The sequence below is a fragment of the Manis javanica genome, chromosome 8 (assembly GCF_040802235.1).
Source record: "Manis javanica isolate MJ-LG chromosome 8, MJ_LKY, whole genome shotgun sequence".
Lineage (NCBI taxonomy): Eukaryota > Metazoa > Chordata > Mammalia > Pholidota > Manidae > Manis > Manis javanica.
This window is the reverse complement of record NC_133163.1, coordinates 48,467,467-48,482,816: the sequence shown is the minus strand read 5'-3', so window position 1 is coordinate 48,482,816 and position 15,350 is coordinate 48,467,467. Positions and strand designations below refer to the sequence as shown.

The 15,350-nt window shown below is 36.2% G+C and overlaps 1 protein-coding gene across 19 annotated transcripts in view; it reads right to left on the bottom strand.

Moving 5' to 3' along the window:
• Nucleotides 1-4,914: 4,914 nt before the first annotated feature.
• Nucleotides 4,915-15,350, bottom strand: part of NIN (ninein) — a 96,101-nt gene continuing 85,665 nt past the window's right edge. For 11 of the 19 annotated variants that reach the window (XM_073211252.1, XM_073211267.1, XM_073211253.1 and 8 more), the window contains 3 exons: nucleotides 14,475-14,675; nucleotides 10,912-11,025; nucleotides 4,915-8,675 (listed from right to left, as the gene is read on the bottom strand). In XM_073211252.1, coding sequence (XP_073067353.1) covers nucleotides 8,466-8,675; nucleotides 10,912-11,025; nucleotides 14,475-14,675 — 525 coding nt within the window. In that variant the 3' untranslated portion in view covers nucleotides 4,915-8,465. Of the gene's footprint in view, nucleotides 8,676-8,717; nucleotides 11,026-12,287; nucleotides 12,842-14,474; nucleotides 14,806-15,350 lie in introns of those variants that run through there. The other 8 variants (XM_073211263.1, XM_073211264.1, XM_073211268.1 and 5 more) reach the window with 4 other exon arrangements.

The window sequence follows — 15,350 nt, the reverse complement described above, 5'->3', positions numbered from 1 at the left end:
GCATGGTGTTCAGTGTCACAGGGGATCATTCCAAGGGTCTGTGTGGGCAGTGGGCCTCACTGGTTGGGCAGCTGGGGATGGAGGTGCAGGATCTGGGGAGGGGGGTCTCTCAGGTGGGCACCAGCTATGGCTACAGTAATGGAGTTTCTGGGAGTGGAATGGCATGTTCAGCAGGCTCCCACGTGGGTGCCAGTTTGGGGCTTCTCTTATGGAGAAACTGAGTGCATGTGGAAGGGCATGGTCTAGAGGTGTCCAAGGCTGCACTGGTTGGGGCCATCTATAAGGAGGCCTGGGGATGGTAGGGTGCAGACATGGTGAATCTGTGTGGGTGGTATGCTACTGCTATCTTGGTGGGACTACTAGATCTTGTTGTTTGGTGTGGGAGACCACCTTGGTTAAGTCTAGAGCTGTTTTGTGTGCCCTGACACTGCTTCTGTCTGCACTAGCAATGTGCAGGGGGAATGTAAACAATGGTGGTCACCCTGCTTCCCTCCATCCTATCAATATTCGGGGGATCAGAAACAATGGCACTCACCCTGCTCCCTTCTTTCCACCTATATACAGGGGGAATGTAAACAATGGCGCTCACCCTGCTCCCTTCTGCTCTATCAGTATGTGGGGAGGATGTAAACAATGGTGCTCACCAGCACCTCCAATCCTACAGAGAATTCTAGCAGTTTCCCTGCCGTTTGATGGATGCTTTAATTCTAAAAATTGGTTTCCTTCACTGGAAATGTGGTTGCTCTTTCTGCTCTGGGGCAGGCAAATCTGTGTTCCACTCTGCCAGTGAAATCTCCCTACTGTAGGTCTGTATTGGGGTGGGGGTGCTCCCTCCACTAACATGTCTGTCTCTCCTGCTGTTTTTTTATGTTTTTGTTTTTTTTTAAATCCCTTATTGTACAGAAGGTATTCATTCAGGCCTCAGTTCTTCCTTGGGATGAATTGCTCTGTGTGTACATGTAGATTTGGTGTATACGTGGAAGGAGGTGGGTTCAGGATCTTTCTATGCTGCCAGGTGTATGCATAAAAATATGAATAAACAGGAAAAACTTTGAAATTCTGATTTTTAAAGGCATTTTTATCCTCTGCCTACACATCTTTAGCTCAAATCTTCCTCACTAACTAACCCCTTATCTAAGATAGTATTCTCTCTCATGTGGTGGCTTCTGTAGCTTATACCCCAAGCTCCTGACACTTGCTAGCCACAGTTAATTGGCCAGGCAGGTCTTTTCATAATAAATCAGATGCTTTAAGGATTTGGAATTGTGACTTGGAAGTAAATATTGGATTCTACTAAGCACTTGAACAGGAAAGTGATATAAAGTAGGAAAAACAACCTCCCTCCCCACAATGCCCCAAACAATAAACAGGTGCAGAGAAAGACGCCAAAACACGAGACCATGTGATGAAAGATATGGGGTGGGCAGGGGAGAGCACTCAGGTTCCTTGTTGTTGTACCTCATGAACTCTGTCTCCTGCCCTTTTGTTCCACAAAGCAAATATGATTCCTTATAGCAAATCCCCTTTTACTTCAGCTAGCTAGAGCAGGTTTCTGTTTGAGTCATCTTCTTAAGGTAACAGGGGAGTAAAAGCCTTTGTAGACACAGATAAAATGTCTTTTACCTCAAGAGAGGTGTGCTATCAAGTGGAAGAGGAGGGTGCACTGTTTATTAGAAATATCCAGAGCCCTCACTTGACCCTCCTTCATGACTGTCATTTTTGCATTTGTGGGATTCATTTCCTGAACATCAGCCCCTTCTGTACTTTGTAGACCCCCTTGATGATTCCTTTGGCTAGCTGCCTCAGTCCCCCCATGGTTTCTCATTTTTTGTATTCCCAGGGAAACAGGAAAAATGTCTGATTCTGCTGAACATTTTATATAGACCATAGCCATGTGGATTGTCTGTTATAAATGGTTTCTAGTCAGTTTCTTCTTTCCTACCATTGGAATATCATCTACTTCTCATGTGAGAGTAAGGGAGGTTAAAAGTTAAGTGCATACTATTTACAATAGCCAAGATATGGAAGCAACCTAAGAGTCCATCAGTAGATGAATGGATAAAGAAGAGGTTGTACATATACACAATGGAATATTATTCAGCCATAAGAAGAAAATAAATCCTACCATTTGCAACAACATGGAGCTAGAGGGTATTATGCTCCATGAAATAAACCAGGCAGAGAAAGACAAGTACAAATGATTTCACTCATGTGTATAGTATAACAACAGCAAAACTGAAGGAACAAAACAGCAGCAGACTCATACTCTCAGAAGGGACTAGTGGTTACCAAAGGGAAGCAGTTGGGGAGGGTGGGTTGGGAGGGAGAGAGAAGGGGATTAAGGGGGCATTATAATTAGCACTCACAATATAGGTAGGTAATGGGGAAAGCAGTATAGCATGGAAAAGACAAGTAATGACTCTTTAGCATCTTACTAAGCTGATGGACAGTGACTGCAGTGGGGGGACTTGATGATATGGGTGAATGTTCAAACCACAATGTTGCTCACGTGAAACCTTCATAAGATTGTATACCAATGATACTTTGATTAAAACAAAAAGTTAAGTATGTAGTATCACATTTGGTAAGTTTCAATCTATAACATTTTATACATTTCACTCAGAAACAAATGATTTCAAACTTAAAGCTTGCAATAATAATAATACTGGCATACCTTTTACCTTTTTTAAAAACATTTTGCTTTAGTGCTTTGTTGTGTGCGTGTGTGTATGTATGTAATCTTGTGGTTTAGAATCATTTGAGAATAAGTTGAATATATTATGGCTCTTTATTCCTCAATACTTCAGTGTGTATTTCCTTAGAATATACTCTTTTATACACAGTTGTAATTAACTTCAGAAAATTTAACACTGATTCAATACTGTTCTCAAGTCTACCACCCATATTTCATTTTTTCCAATTGACCTAAAATAATGTCCTTTATAGCATATTTTCTTCTCCAATGTAGAATACAGTCTAGGATTAGGTATTGCATTTAGTTGTCATGTTTATTTAATCTCCTTTAATTTAGAACATTTCCATGGGCTTTTTAAAAATCTTTATATAACATTGACACTTCTGGTGAATAGTCCCTTTATATTGTCCATAGTTTTTCTTTAATTGAAGAAGAGTTGACACAACAGTGTTACATTGGTTTCAGGTAAACAACATAGTGATTCAACTTTTATATACATTACAAAATGTTCACCATGATAAATATAATTACCATCTGTCCTTATAGTTATTATTGGCTTTATTCCCTATGCTGTACTTTAACATCCCTGTGACAAACTTATAACTGGAAGTTTGCACCTTTTAATCCCCTTCACCTAGTTTTCCTGTCCCTCTCCTTCCCCTGACCATCCATTGCATCTTAATATTGGATAACACCTTAGTGGCCGGCAGGGGGTTGGGGCTTATTTGCTTGAGATTTTGAATACAGATAAATCTCCAAATAGGAAAGAAAAGTAATTCGTAAATGCTCATCTGGGTTGTGAGCACTGTTCAGAGTTGTTAACTTTGCCTTAACTAGTAAATCATATCTCATAGGGCATTTGGGTCTGTTTTATGTGGTTGCCTATTCTTTAATTACATTTCAGTGATTCAGTTTTATAGTTCCCCTTTGTGGAATTTTAATGTTTTGTTTCAAAAAGATGTCCCCTTGTCAAAATTGCTTATTTTTCCTAATTTGCAAATGAGGCAAAACCAAGTAAGGAAAACAAAAAAGTCTGTGACTTCAGATACATTTTATCTAGATTAAATGTAACTTTTCCATCAACAGATTACAGACATTCTTACACAATGTAGGCCAAAATTCTGGTCTTCTGGACAAAATTTAGCCATTAGAGGAAAATGGATAGCAGGTATATATATCAGAAAATATGACTATTCAATGAAGGATGAATTAGAGACAAACAAAACAAACAGGCTACACTAATCTCAGTGAAGTGCAAAATTCCATTTAATGCTAGGTGAAGACCTTTCCCATTTTCTGCATTAAAATACCCGAGGACACTAATCTCCTTATCTTAGTGCCCATGGACTATGTCCATTAACAAAACTTGTCTTCTATATATTTTTTCTAATTTTTTGTGCATAAATCATAAATATTCTACCCCAGATTGTAAACTAGGAATGTTTTATATTTAGAGTACAGTACACATGGTACATATTCAGTCAACATGGATTAAATGTTTGACAGAAGTAGAAATTGATACAAGTGTTGCAACATATTAATATGGACAAATCTGGGCCTTAAAGTCCTGAGTGCTCTACTTGGCTTGCTGGGTGGCCTTGAATAAGTCATAACTTTGGTAAGTTTTGTTTTTCTTATCTTGTAAAATGGGGATAATAATAGTTCCTGTCTCATAATGGCAGTGTGAGGTTGGTATAAAAGCTTTGAAAATAAATAAGCCTCCTAAAATGGGTCTAGTTTGCCCAACATTTCCATTCTACATTTCATTATTCAACATATTAACTTAATGTTCTTCCAGGTTAACTTTTTGTGTCTATAATTGCATGTATCTCATCATTCACAAGCAGCTCAACTACAAAGTCTGAGTCACTCATAAAGGTAGCAAGTTAAAGCCACCTCAAAGCACCTGAAATCCCAAGCAGGATCTTGCCTGAGGTTAAGTCAGGATTCTTACAGGGTATAGGGACCCTACATTGGCTGTCATGAAAGTCATCAATTTAATGACAGAAATGGAGACCCAGTACTCTAAATCATGTGCAAATCATTTGGGGATCTTCTTAAAATGCAGAATCTGATTCTTTAGGTCTTAAGTGGGGGCTGAGATTCTGTAGGTATAGAAAGTGTTGACAGCATTATTTTGATGCTTTCACTCTAAAAACCAATGATAAATGCACTGAAATTGTTTACAAAAGTTCAGGGTGTATAGAAAACAAGAGCCATATTTGCAAAATTATTTATTTACATTTTGAGCTTACAGTAAAATCTAGGACAGAATGTCTAAGATGAAATGTACAAAATTGATATAAACCCATACACATTAACTTTATCTGAAAAGAATCCTAGAGATGGCTTTACATGTATTTGGCTTTTACTTTACAAAACCAATGTTCCCTTAAATCATGCTGTGATGTCTCTCCGTAAGGATAAATTTAGCTTTAATCATTCAAAAAAGCTGAAAAACAAAATGCTAACTTTGACTTATTATTAAAGTTACCCATATGCCATTAAGACCAAACCTATTTTACAGTGCTGAGATGTTCAAATAAACCCCCAAACAATATAATTTTTGGAATGCTTTGGTTATTAGGCTTTGACTTGGTTTTTGGCATAACTTGTATAATTATATCATTCTAATGAGTTAACAGGTAATCCATTCAAAAAGACACTTAATACTATTACAAAACCCTTACCTGCCTTGATTGAGAATACCTTTGAGATGCTAATAATAGCAACACATTTCTCTTTTCCTTCACTCAGAAAAAAAGAAATCACAACAAGAAATTCATCCCCACATTTTAAAGGCAGCCTAAGCCTTATTCATTCTTCAAAAAAACTTCCTCATAATAATACCCTCCTTGGATATTTGTAGATTATTGAAATACTAGACCTATAAGAGCTCCTCCTATGCCTTGAAAGTCGATGATTCTGTGATATATTTATGTAAAATATGCTTAAGGTGAAATATATAAGCAATGTATTTGAAGCTTCTGGAAAGATTCATATTTAAGTTTTTAAAATCTGGGTTTAGTGAGAGGTTTAGAAAAATAAATAAAATACTGTGGTTTCCCCTCACAAATTTGAGCTTAAGACTTCAAAGTTCTACAAATCAGAAGAAAGCAAAACAGAACAATGTAGTTTTTACTATCCACATTTTCCTTTTCTTACTGTAATACATTATAACAAAGACAAACTTGATTCTCTTCCCTTGAAATGAAGATCCCATCTTCTAAGACTGTTCTTAAGAAATCAAAACAAAATTTCATAACCAGTGCTCTTAATAAGCAAGCAGCTAAATGCCTATAAGTAATACATAACTTGATTTTAAAGAGAGCTATTTTAAAGTCTGAAAGCAAAATCTAAACATTTAAGTTTAAATATAATCTCTTTAAAAGGCCTTTAAAAAAGCTGTAAGCTATACTATAAATTGCCAGTTAAATCCCCACTCTAAACTAGTCCACAAAAATAAACTGCACAAATGCATAAATTTAAGATAACTATATATTTCTCCTGTTGGTTTCTTTTCCAGTCATATAAATGCAGTTAAGCAAGAAATTAAGCACCTAGATATTAGTTAAATTAACTTTCATTTAAGCATAATTTTGAGTTTGGATAAAGGGATTCTAAATGTGGTCTAAAACTTTCCAGAAACTCATAATTACAAGTACAATTACAGCATTTTATATACACATACAGATTTATAAGAACTTAAGCCACACTTTTTATAATGTAAGAAATAAAATAAAAATAATAACATGTGCTGGGCCAGCTATATTTAAGAAATATATTTGGTGTTCAGTTCTGATAGCAATAAACTTGAGTAACATGAGGCGTATCACGTAAGTTATACCACAGATGCTTAGCTTATGACTTTTAGTAGCCTAGACCCATCCACAGTGCAAAGTTACTCTGTTAAAGCTAAAGCCATGCATGTAGTTTACTAGTAACGTCTGTACTGCAAAAGAAAGACGTTTGCACTGGGAAGGCAAGATAAGCATACCAGACACCAAATGTTTTGAAGAGCAATAATAGAGAAGGATTAAAATTCTTTTTCCGTGGGGAAATTGGGACTTTCTGATAATGAGAGCTGTCCAAAACTGAAAAGGTCTGTTTCATAAGTGTCCATTTCCAGTCCCACAAATGGCCATTCCCTGTCAGGGCTTTTGTAGCAAGTACTCCTATATTGGCCGGTAGGACTAATAGATAGTTCAGCCCCAAGGAACTCTAAATTTCCTTGATGCAAATTACCGTGTCGTGATTGAGTTTCTCTCATTATGACTTTATAGGCAGTTTGCTCCATCTTTTGTTCTTGTGCATAATGTGTTATTTTGATTTTACTGTTCCACCTCTTGTAAATCAACAGGATTGGCCTTCTGGAGTACAGCAAAGTGAGTATTTCTTACCTAACTGCTGTCCCATAAAAACAGGAGACTGGGATGAGCTTTGTTAGTATCCTATATCTAGTAAGTCCTCCACCAACTGCTGGCTGAAGAAGGCAGAGATTTTACTTGGGCAGGTGTGTGTGTGTGTGTAAAGTTATCCGGTCTAAAATGTTTACTGTTCTATCTAGTTCTGGTTTTGAGACTGAATGAAAAACCCTATTTGGCACTCCTTTACTTCAGATGGCATGCCATAGCTTATCACAGTAAGAAATTCTTATGATCAGATTTCAGCTGTAGATGAACAGTAAGCGTGGAAATTTTGACCTATATTAAACAAATAACTCTTTCATAAGTTAGAAAGGTTTTTAACTCTAAAATCAAGATATCTTTTCAGAAGATAAAATTAACTAAAAATGTAGAATAAAAATCCCACTATGGCTCTAAATATAAGATAAATAAATAAGGTCACAAGGTTTATACATTTCAAATTCTTGAAGAGGCCCTACAGTATTTCAGGAAGACAGTTTAAAGTTTTATTCCCTGAGTTCTTGAGGCAACCCCAAATGTAAGTTCATAAATTCCAAGACTTTAGAGAGAGACTTTCTTATCTCGCTTCTAAGATTAGCTCCAAAGTGGTTTGTTCAGTGCTTTCCCTACAGTTCAAATGCTTGAAGAAAGTGGCTTTATCCGTTTCTTAGAAGAAAACTCCCCAAACGGAACTTTTGGGGGAAAAAAGAAGACTGTTTAAAGAAAGCAAAATTTTAACATTAGTTAACAGTGCAGTTGAGTAAATCCATTTTATCTCTATATCAAGTGGTAATACTATCATAGGTGTTAGAAGGTAGAGTTCTATGAACTCCACCTTTTCTGACCTTAGTGGTTATTGAGCTCAGCTTCTGTTACTAAACAAAAAGTCTACCAATTAATTGAAAGAATCAAAACAATTAGAAACAGATTGACTTTTCCATACTTAAATGTGTAAGAAGACATAAATTTGGCTTTAAAGATCAAAATAACCAACTAATCAGATCTCAAAATATCTGAAATTTACATAATTTTTACAAAACAGTGATTTAAAAAAATTTATTCAAAACTGGGATTTTAAGGTTCTTGAACTGCTTTGTATCTTGGTGGCTATTAGACCTTTTTTTTAAAATTCAAAATGGGAATAATTCAAACAGTGAAATACGTAATTTTTTTTTTTTTTAACTTTCATTAGAGACTATTCAGAAAAACTAATTACAATGAATGTAGACTCCAATTCCGTTGCTGGCAGTTTTAGGTTAGGCTTAACTTTAAGCCACTAAAGGTTTAAAAAAAAAGTTGAGAGAATCTACTGAAATATCTTATTTCAGTAAAATGCACAAATAGGAGTATGTCCTTTGGCTTGACTATGACCTCAAGGGAAGTGTAAAAGTCAGTGGTGCTGGTGCCAGATTCCTGACTATATTACTGAGGCTGGCAATCTTCTCTTCTAGGAGGTAATTTTTCTTCTCTGCTGTTTTTTGTCGCTGTTCAGTCACTTCCAGAGCTTTCAATAATTGGGCATTTTCAACATACAGATCCTTCACCATTGCATCTGCTTTAGTATTCTTGCAGAGCTAGAAACAGAACCAGAAACATCTTCACTCCATTTCTGTAATTCTTTTAGGATATAACGTAAGTGTAGTTGTTTATAAAGGCAAATACCTTCTATCAATTATATTGTTTTATTTTACAATATAGCTGTAACATCAATCAGACCTGTCATTAAGGATACACATAGAGCAAAATCACTTCTTCTAAGCTGTTTCTTTGCATTATGACTGCATAATCTTTTTATTAGTGTAAAAACAACAGATTTTTTTGAGTACTCCAAATGATTTTTTTTACACTTAAGTAAGATAGGTATTATTCCTTTATTCATTCTCTAAAAATGTCAAAGTACTTTTATAACTTAAACATAGTTCACATCCTATGCCTCAGAAATTTAACTATTTTTAACAGATGCTTGAGTTTCCCATTCATAACTACAATCTACTGATTATTTTAAAATTTGGATCATGTATTTTAACAAAGAGATAAGATTTGGGCAATTACTTTTCCTGAGCTCTTCCTCTTGTATAGAACCTTGTCTAGAAAATACACTCTAATATTTATGGACAGAATATATAGGTTGGGTGGGAAGACTTGTCAGCAGCCTTGGAATAATTTTATTATTGCTCCTATTAATATCTTCCAACCCCCTTTACTTATTATTCTGTTAACTCCCCATTTTATATTCATTTTCAGGCAGGGTATCTAAAAAGGCTTAAGGGAATAAAGAGCTAAAGACTAGCTCATTTATTAGCCTTTTAAAGGCAGTGATAAGACTGTAATGCTGAAGGCCAGGACCTAGATGTCTGGCAAGTGCAACACACTGACTCTGTCTTGAGCTGTTCTGATACCACTTCTCACCCCTTCCTTCCTTCCATTTAAAAACACTTTGATGGCTCTTTATCACCTACAGAATGAAATTCAAATTCCATGGGTCAGAATAAAAGGCCCTCTACTACCCACTCCTCCCTAGGAACTCTATGGTTTTTTTCTCTTGCTTCTCCTAGGACAGTATGAATTATTAATGCTGAAGTGTATATAGATGTCTATACCCCAAATGTTGTCGTAACTCTGTTTTGTTCCCATAGCCTATAATGCTCTTCCCACATTTCTTTACCTATTCAAATATTACTCAGCCCTCAATATCTGGGTTAAGAGGCTTTCCGGAAACTTTAAAGCCCAGGTTTTCAGGATCAAGTATTTCCCTCTATTGAAATAGAATAGACCCCATTTTCTTTATTTTTGAAACTATCACCTGGCCAAATGCTCAGGACCTTGTAACTGAACTGCACTACATATGCTCAGGGGTTTTGTTTTCACTGCTATATCTCTAGTGCTTAGAATAGGACCTGGCACATACCGTGTTTTGAATAAATGATTAAAGGAGTCAGTAAATGCTATTGCAGGATCTTCTTTTCTTTCCATTTTGTGTGTTATGATGTAGGGCGAAGGAAAGTTCCTGTCCAGCTCTGCATTAAGACTTTCTCTTGGGATTATTCTTCTTAGGTTTCGTGTATCTAGAAAACCAGGTTGGGCAGCTCCCCCACCCACAACCCCCAGTTCATCTCAATTTCTGTTTCCAAAGAAGCTATAAAACTTTCCCATAAAATATTTCTTTTTGCATGTCTCTTCAGTAGATACAGAAATACAGTTTCTAAACACTGAGACCGTACCTGCCACCAGCAGTTGAAAGGATCAGGCTGCTTAGTGGTACTGGAATTCAGGGTCCTGATTCTATATCACAGCATAGCCTTTTGGGGTCTGGCTATAGTCCTAAGGTACATTTTGAGGCTGTCATAGCTGTTGCAAACAGGAAAGCTAAAGTTCCATTTATTATTCCCTAATATTTTACCAATATAAATTTTCTGTTTTACTGGTTTTACTTGAAAAAGTGCACATAGGTATTAGGAATAACCAATTAATTAGGAATAATTAATTAAAAGAGGAAGATTTCCTGTCTTAGGCAAAAAAAAAACCTATAAAAATTTAATTTGAGCTGTTGAACCTCATTAGACATGCTTTTAGGTCCACTGTTAACAAATACACATTTTTAAAATTGTGGACAAATATGTGCTATACAGAATTTATATTTTTGGAGTGATATGGGAGATAGTGAAGCCTAAATTCTTCTTTGCATTTATAGTAGAATTTGCCTTTATTAGACAACAAAAGTTAAACAAGTTAATGGCAATAAAGGAATGTAAAACTGGTGTTAAAAGCAGAATGTGAGGTGGGTGGGCAGAGATGACCTGGGAGGCTCACTTGTTCTTTGAGCTGATTCACTTTCTCCTGAAGAAGCCTTTTCACCAGCTTCAATTTCTGTTCAACTTCAATCATTCGTCCCTCCATTACAGTCACCAGTTGTTCTTGGGTTCCCTGAAGGAGAAAAAAGAGTGTATATCATTTGAAAAGTCATGCCACACTGAAAACACTATTAGTTATTTTCCCCACCAGATGCTTAGAGAAAGGACAGCCTGTGTTTGCCTTTGTAGCAGGAAGGAGTGGATATCTGATGATATGGGAGTTCTGAACACTGCAAGGGTTGCACATGTTAGAAAAGTAACCCTATCAGAGAAAGAATCAAAGATTTAAAAAAAATCTTACCTGTCTTCCCCTGAGATAAAACAAAATTCTTAAAACCCGTAATTTAACACCTGTGTGCACCTCTAGTAAAGCAGGTATCCAAAGTAAATTAAAAGATTGTTATCAACCTCCCATATGTGATTTCAGCCTTTGCCAATATTGTAGGCCTCTCAGCAACAAAACAAACTAAGTATATTCAGGATCATTTAACATTTCCAATCAGCTTTCAGTATGTGTGTCGGTTTTCCCTTTAAAATGGCTGATTAAGTGTGAGACTGTTAGTGTTTCTTCATAATAACCAGCCTCTTCCTGCTAGTTATTTGAGTCATCCGTTTCCCAACTTGACCTGTCAATGTGAAGCAAGCTTTCAGACTGGAGGATGTGTTTATCATAAGAATAGATTTAAAATTAAGAATCTTCTCCCCACAACTTCTGAATAAAACAATAGAGCAGAAAAAGAGCCCTGGCTTCTCCTCCTCTCCTCACACAACAGTGACAGATTAAGGAGTATGTGCATATGAAGAGCAGAGGAGCCTGGAGAGAGGTTTGGAGTGCTGCTGACTAACCTCTTTCTGTCCACCAAAATGTCCACATAAGGAATTAAAAATTTTTAAAGATTTTTCAAGAGTTTAAGCAAAACTCAGGTGTTAATAACAGCTGATGGCCTAACCTGCTTTTAAAATATTCTCAAAAAGTTATCCTTTAAAAAGAATGCAGAATAGCCAAACAGGAATTGAAAGTCAGCATTTGTTTGGCTATTAAATAAGAACATGTATTCATATGCACAAGAAACTAAACCATGTGACTAATTTGAGAATAAAAATTATAGTAGGTGAAAGTCTACTGCAGAAAGTAAATTTCAAGAAATCAGGTCTTGAGAATATCTAGCTTTAAAATATCTTATATTTTAAAAGACACAATGGCTTTTTAAAGTTCAAACATATATATATGGAAAATGCCTGATTTCCAATTGCCTTAAAACAAAACAAAACTAAACAAACATAGTAATTCAAAGATCATGGAGTGTTGGGAAAGAGGAAAAACAAAGGCAGTCATATACTTAAAATTAATTTTATTGTTTCATTAAAATTTTCCTTTTTCCTGTCCAAAAAGGATTACATATCTGATACAAAACAGTATAAATAAACCTGATTTTCTTCAAATCCCACATATAAAAGTAGTACCTCCTGTTAAAAATAGTTACAACAGATGGAATGAGAAACTATATAGAATACATCCTTTCAACTATCTCAAATCCACACTCTTTAAATGGTATATATAAAATGACTTGTACCAAGCTGAAATTTGTGAATTTGATTCACAAAATATGTCATTTCTACATAAATAAATGACATAATACTGCCAAGGCATAATAATAATAATAATAATAATAATAATAATAATAATAATAATAATTTAAAAGAGCACTTGATTACAGAACATTTCTCTGCTGTGTTTCTGTGTATGTGTTGTGTGTGTGTGTGTGGGTGTATGCATTTGAGTATTTCTGCCATGGTAAGAAATGTCATCCATAGCAGCCCAGTTTTCACAGGTGCCCAATCCTTCTGTAGGAATCTGCATGCACTGCTCGCTGCTCCGGTAGCAAGGCCTAGAGAAAGAAGGCAAGTGGTACACTTCACCCTGATGTCAAGATTGTTTTTTTGGGGGGGGGACTCTAAATTCAAATATTTATAATGCAAACAAGTTTTTAAATCACACACATTAACACTACATATGCAAGCCAAGCAACACAAAGGCAGAAGAAATCACATCACTCCACACACACAGACAACGTGCAGATTCTAATAATATTCTTTATTCTTAAAATGAGTGCCAGCTTGGTTCCCAGAACAGGAGTGCCCGCAGTGGTATTCTAGTGAGAGCAGTAAGCTGTCCACCCTGCCATCTGGCTGGAGGAATTGTTTTTTAGTACAAATACCTTAACAGTTTTTGTCTACCTAATCCTTTAAGTAATTGTAGTAAAGGGGTATTTTTTTATTTTTGAGTATTGGTGGGTGGGTTGGGAAGAGCATGTTTTGAAAATAGTGTGTACGAGAGAACAATTGGTAGAATCTTAGCCTAATCATGTGGTTTAAAATATCCATTGGAAACTGAGGTCAAGGTTTTATAATTCAATTCTGTAATGAAGAGCTGAAGCATCTGTTCAACATCCTATCATCACAATTTTAAATTTAGTTTAGAATTTAATTTTAATATTTGGAAATTGAAGCAGAATATAGGAGCTTCCAAAAACATGGATTTTAAAACATAAAAGACAAAAATTTTAAAGTTTTACTGGAAAGAATAGAGGACAGAAGTACATCGTGACAAAGCATAGCTATATACTAGGAGAAGAGCAGAGAACTGCTCCAATGTGTAGTTATAGTGCCAGTGTGACTTTGCAAAGAGGGGATTACAGAAAAAGAGTTGGGAAATTCCTTATCAAATATCAAATGAGAGGCAAGGTATTTGAAAACAGAAGAGCATCCAAACCAGCAAGAATTAATTTAGAATTCTACGAACTAAGGAGGATGTTTTTTTTATTCCTAATTCTGAATAAACTAAATGGGCAAAACCAGAGTTATGTGACTTCTGAAAAAGGAACGAGGCACTAAAGAGACATAGCTATTTGAAAACCTAGGTAATTATAGGATTGTATCTGGTTGTGAGCTGGGATAATGCTAATTCAAAGGGAAGGGGAAATGATCTTTCTTAAAAATAGCTTTTCAAACTAAGTTCATTTAACTTTTGAAAATTATGTCAACTAAAGTTACTACACATTCTACTTTATTACTTGTGAAAAGTCCCCACTTGTATATTCCATATAACTCAGCAGGCTGTACCCTTCTGGTACAGGAAAACCCAGGATTCTCTGTTAGCAAAGCATATCCTAGAGTTGCACTTGAATTCTGTAATATTTTTGGCATCAGACAAGAATGCTAGATAAACTGTGCACTAAGCTCATGTTATCCTGACACTTTATCATCAATTACTCATGTGCAAAGGAGACCAAGGACACTTCATTACCCAGCTCGGGAGCTGAGACTGAACGGTAGCACGGCAAAGAACAAAACACAGCAAGCCCTGCAGTCCCATGGGTTTGGATGACAGGCCAGGTGGAACTCTGACAGCAGACTGAGATGGTTTACTTCCACTGTTGAATTGCTATAACTTTCAAACAAGCAGGTAAAATTAAATTAGGTGGTCTGAGTTTACTACTGGAGAAGAAAAGAGGCTCCTACCTGTGGTGTGTCGGTTTCGGAGGCCCTATTTTCAAGTTCCTCCTGCAGGTGCTGGTTTATCTGTTCTGCCTGCAGCAGCTGGTGCTGAAGCTGCAGAAACTGCTCCCTGGGCACCATCAGACAGGCTTGCTGCTGAAGCAGCTGCAGATCCCAAGTGTGAGGGGATGGGCTAAGCATCACAGTGGACCTCAGGTGTTGCATCTGGAGAACAAGGGCAGAACCACCCCTCTCAGCTCTGTACCTTCAGCCACAGAGCCGCCCTTGAAATTGTCAAGCAGAGGGAATACTGAAGCCTCTGAATTTGTTGAAGGCCTCTTAGATCCACAGATAACTTGAAAACAAGACAGAATATAAACCTGAGTAAGAAGTAACTGGGAAGAGTCATTTTGCCTTGGAGAGAATATAATTAAGCAGGCATTCTTAAAAGTTTTAGACTTAAAAATTGTACTTCTTCACTCTTGAGTGACTATAATGGCATGAATTACATTATGTATGTAGTATGTCTGACTTCTGCTTCATTTTTTTTTACACTAGAATATTAAGTCTTTAAAAAAAAACAACTGGGTTGGAGAAGGCAAAGGGGAGAAAATGGTTTATGCTTTAGGGTCTTGCCAGTTACCATTCACAAAGATTCAAAAACAAATGTCCAATGACTATATATTTCCCAAGTTAGAAATTCTTTCAAATAATCTCATCTTGCATCTAAAATTATTTTAACCTTAGTTTATCGATGTAATACTCTTAAGTAGCACAGTAAGACAGGCAATTCTGGGGCATAAGGTGATAATCCCAAAACATCTGGAAACTAAAGTACATGGGATAGAAGTGTTTGTTCAAGACAATGAGGCAATGGTTATGTGTATCACATGCCAATCA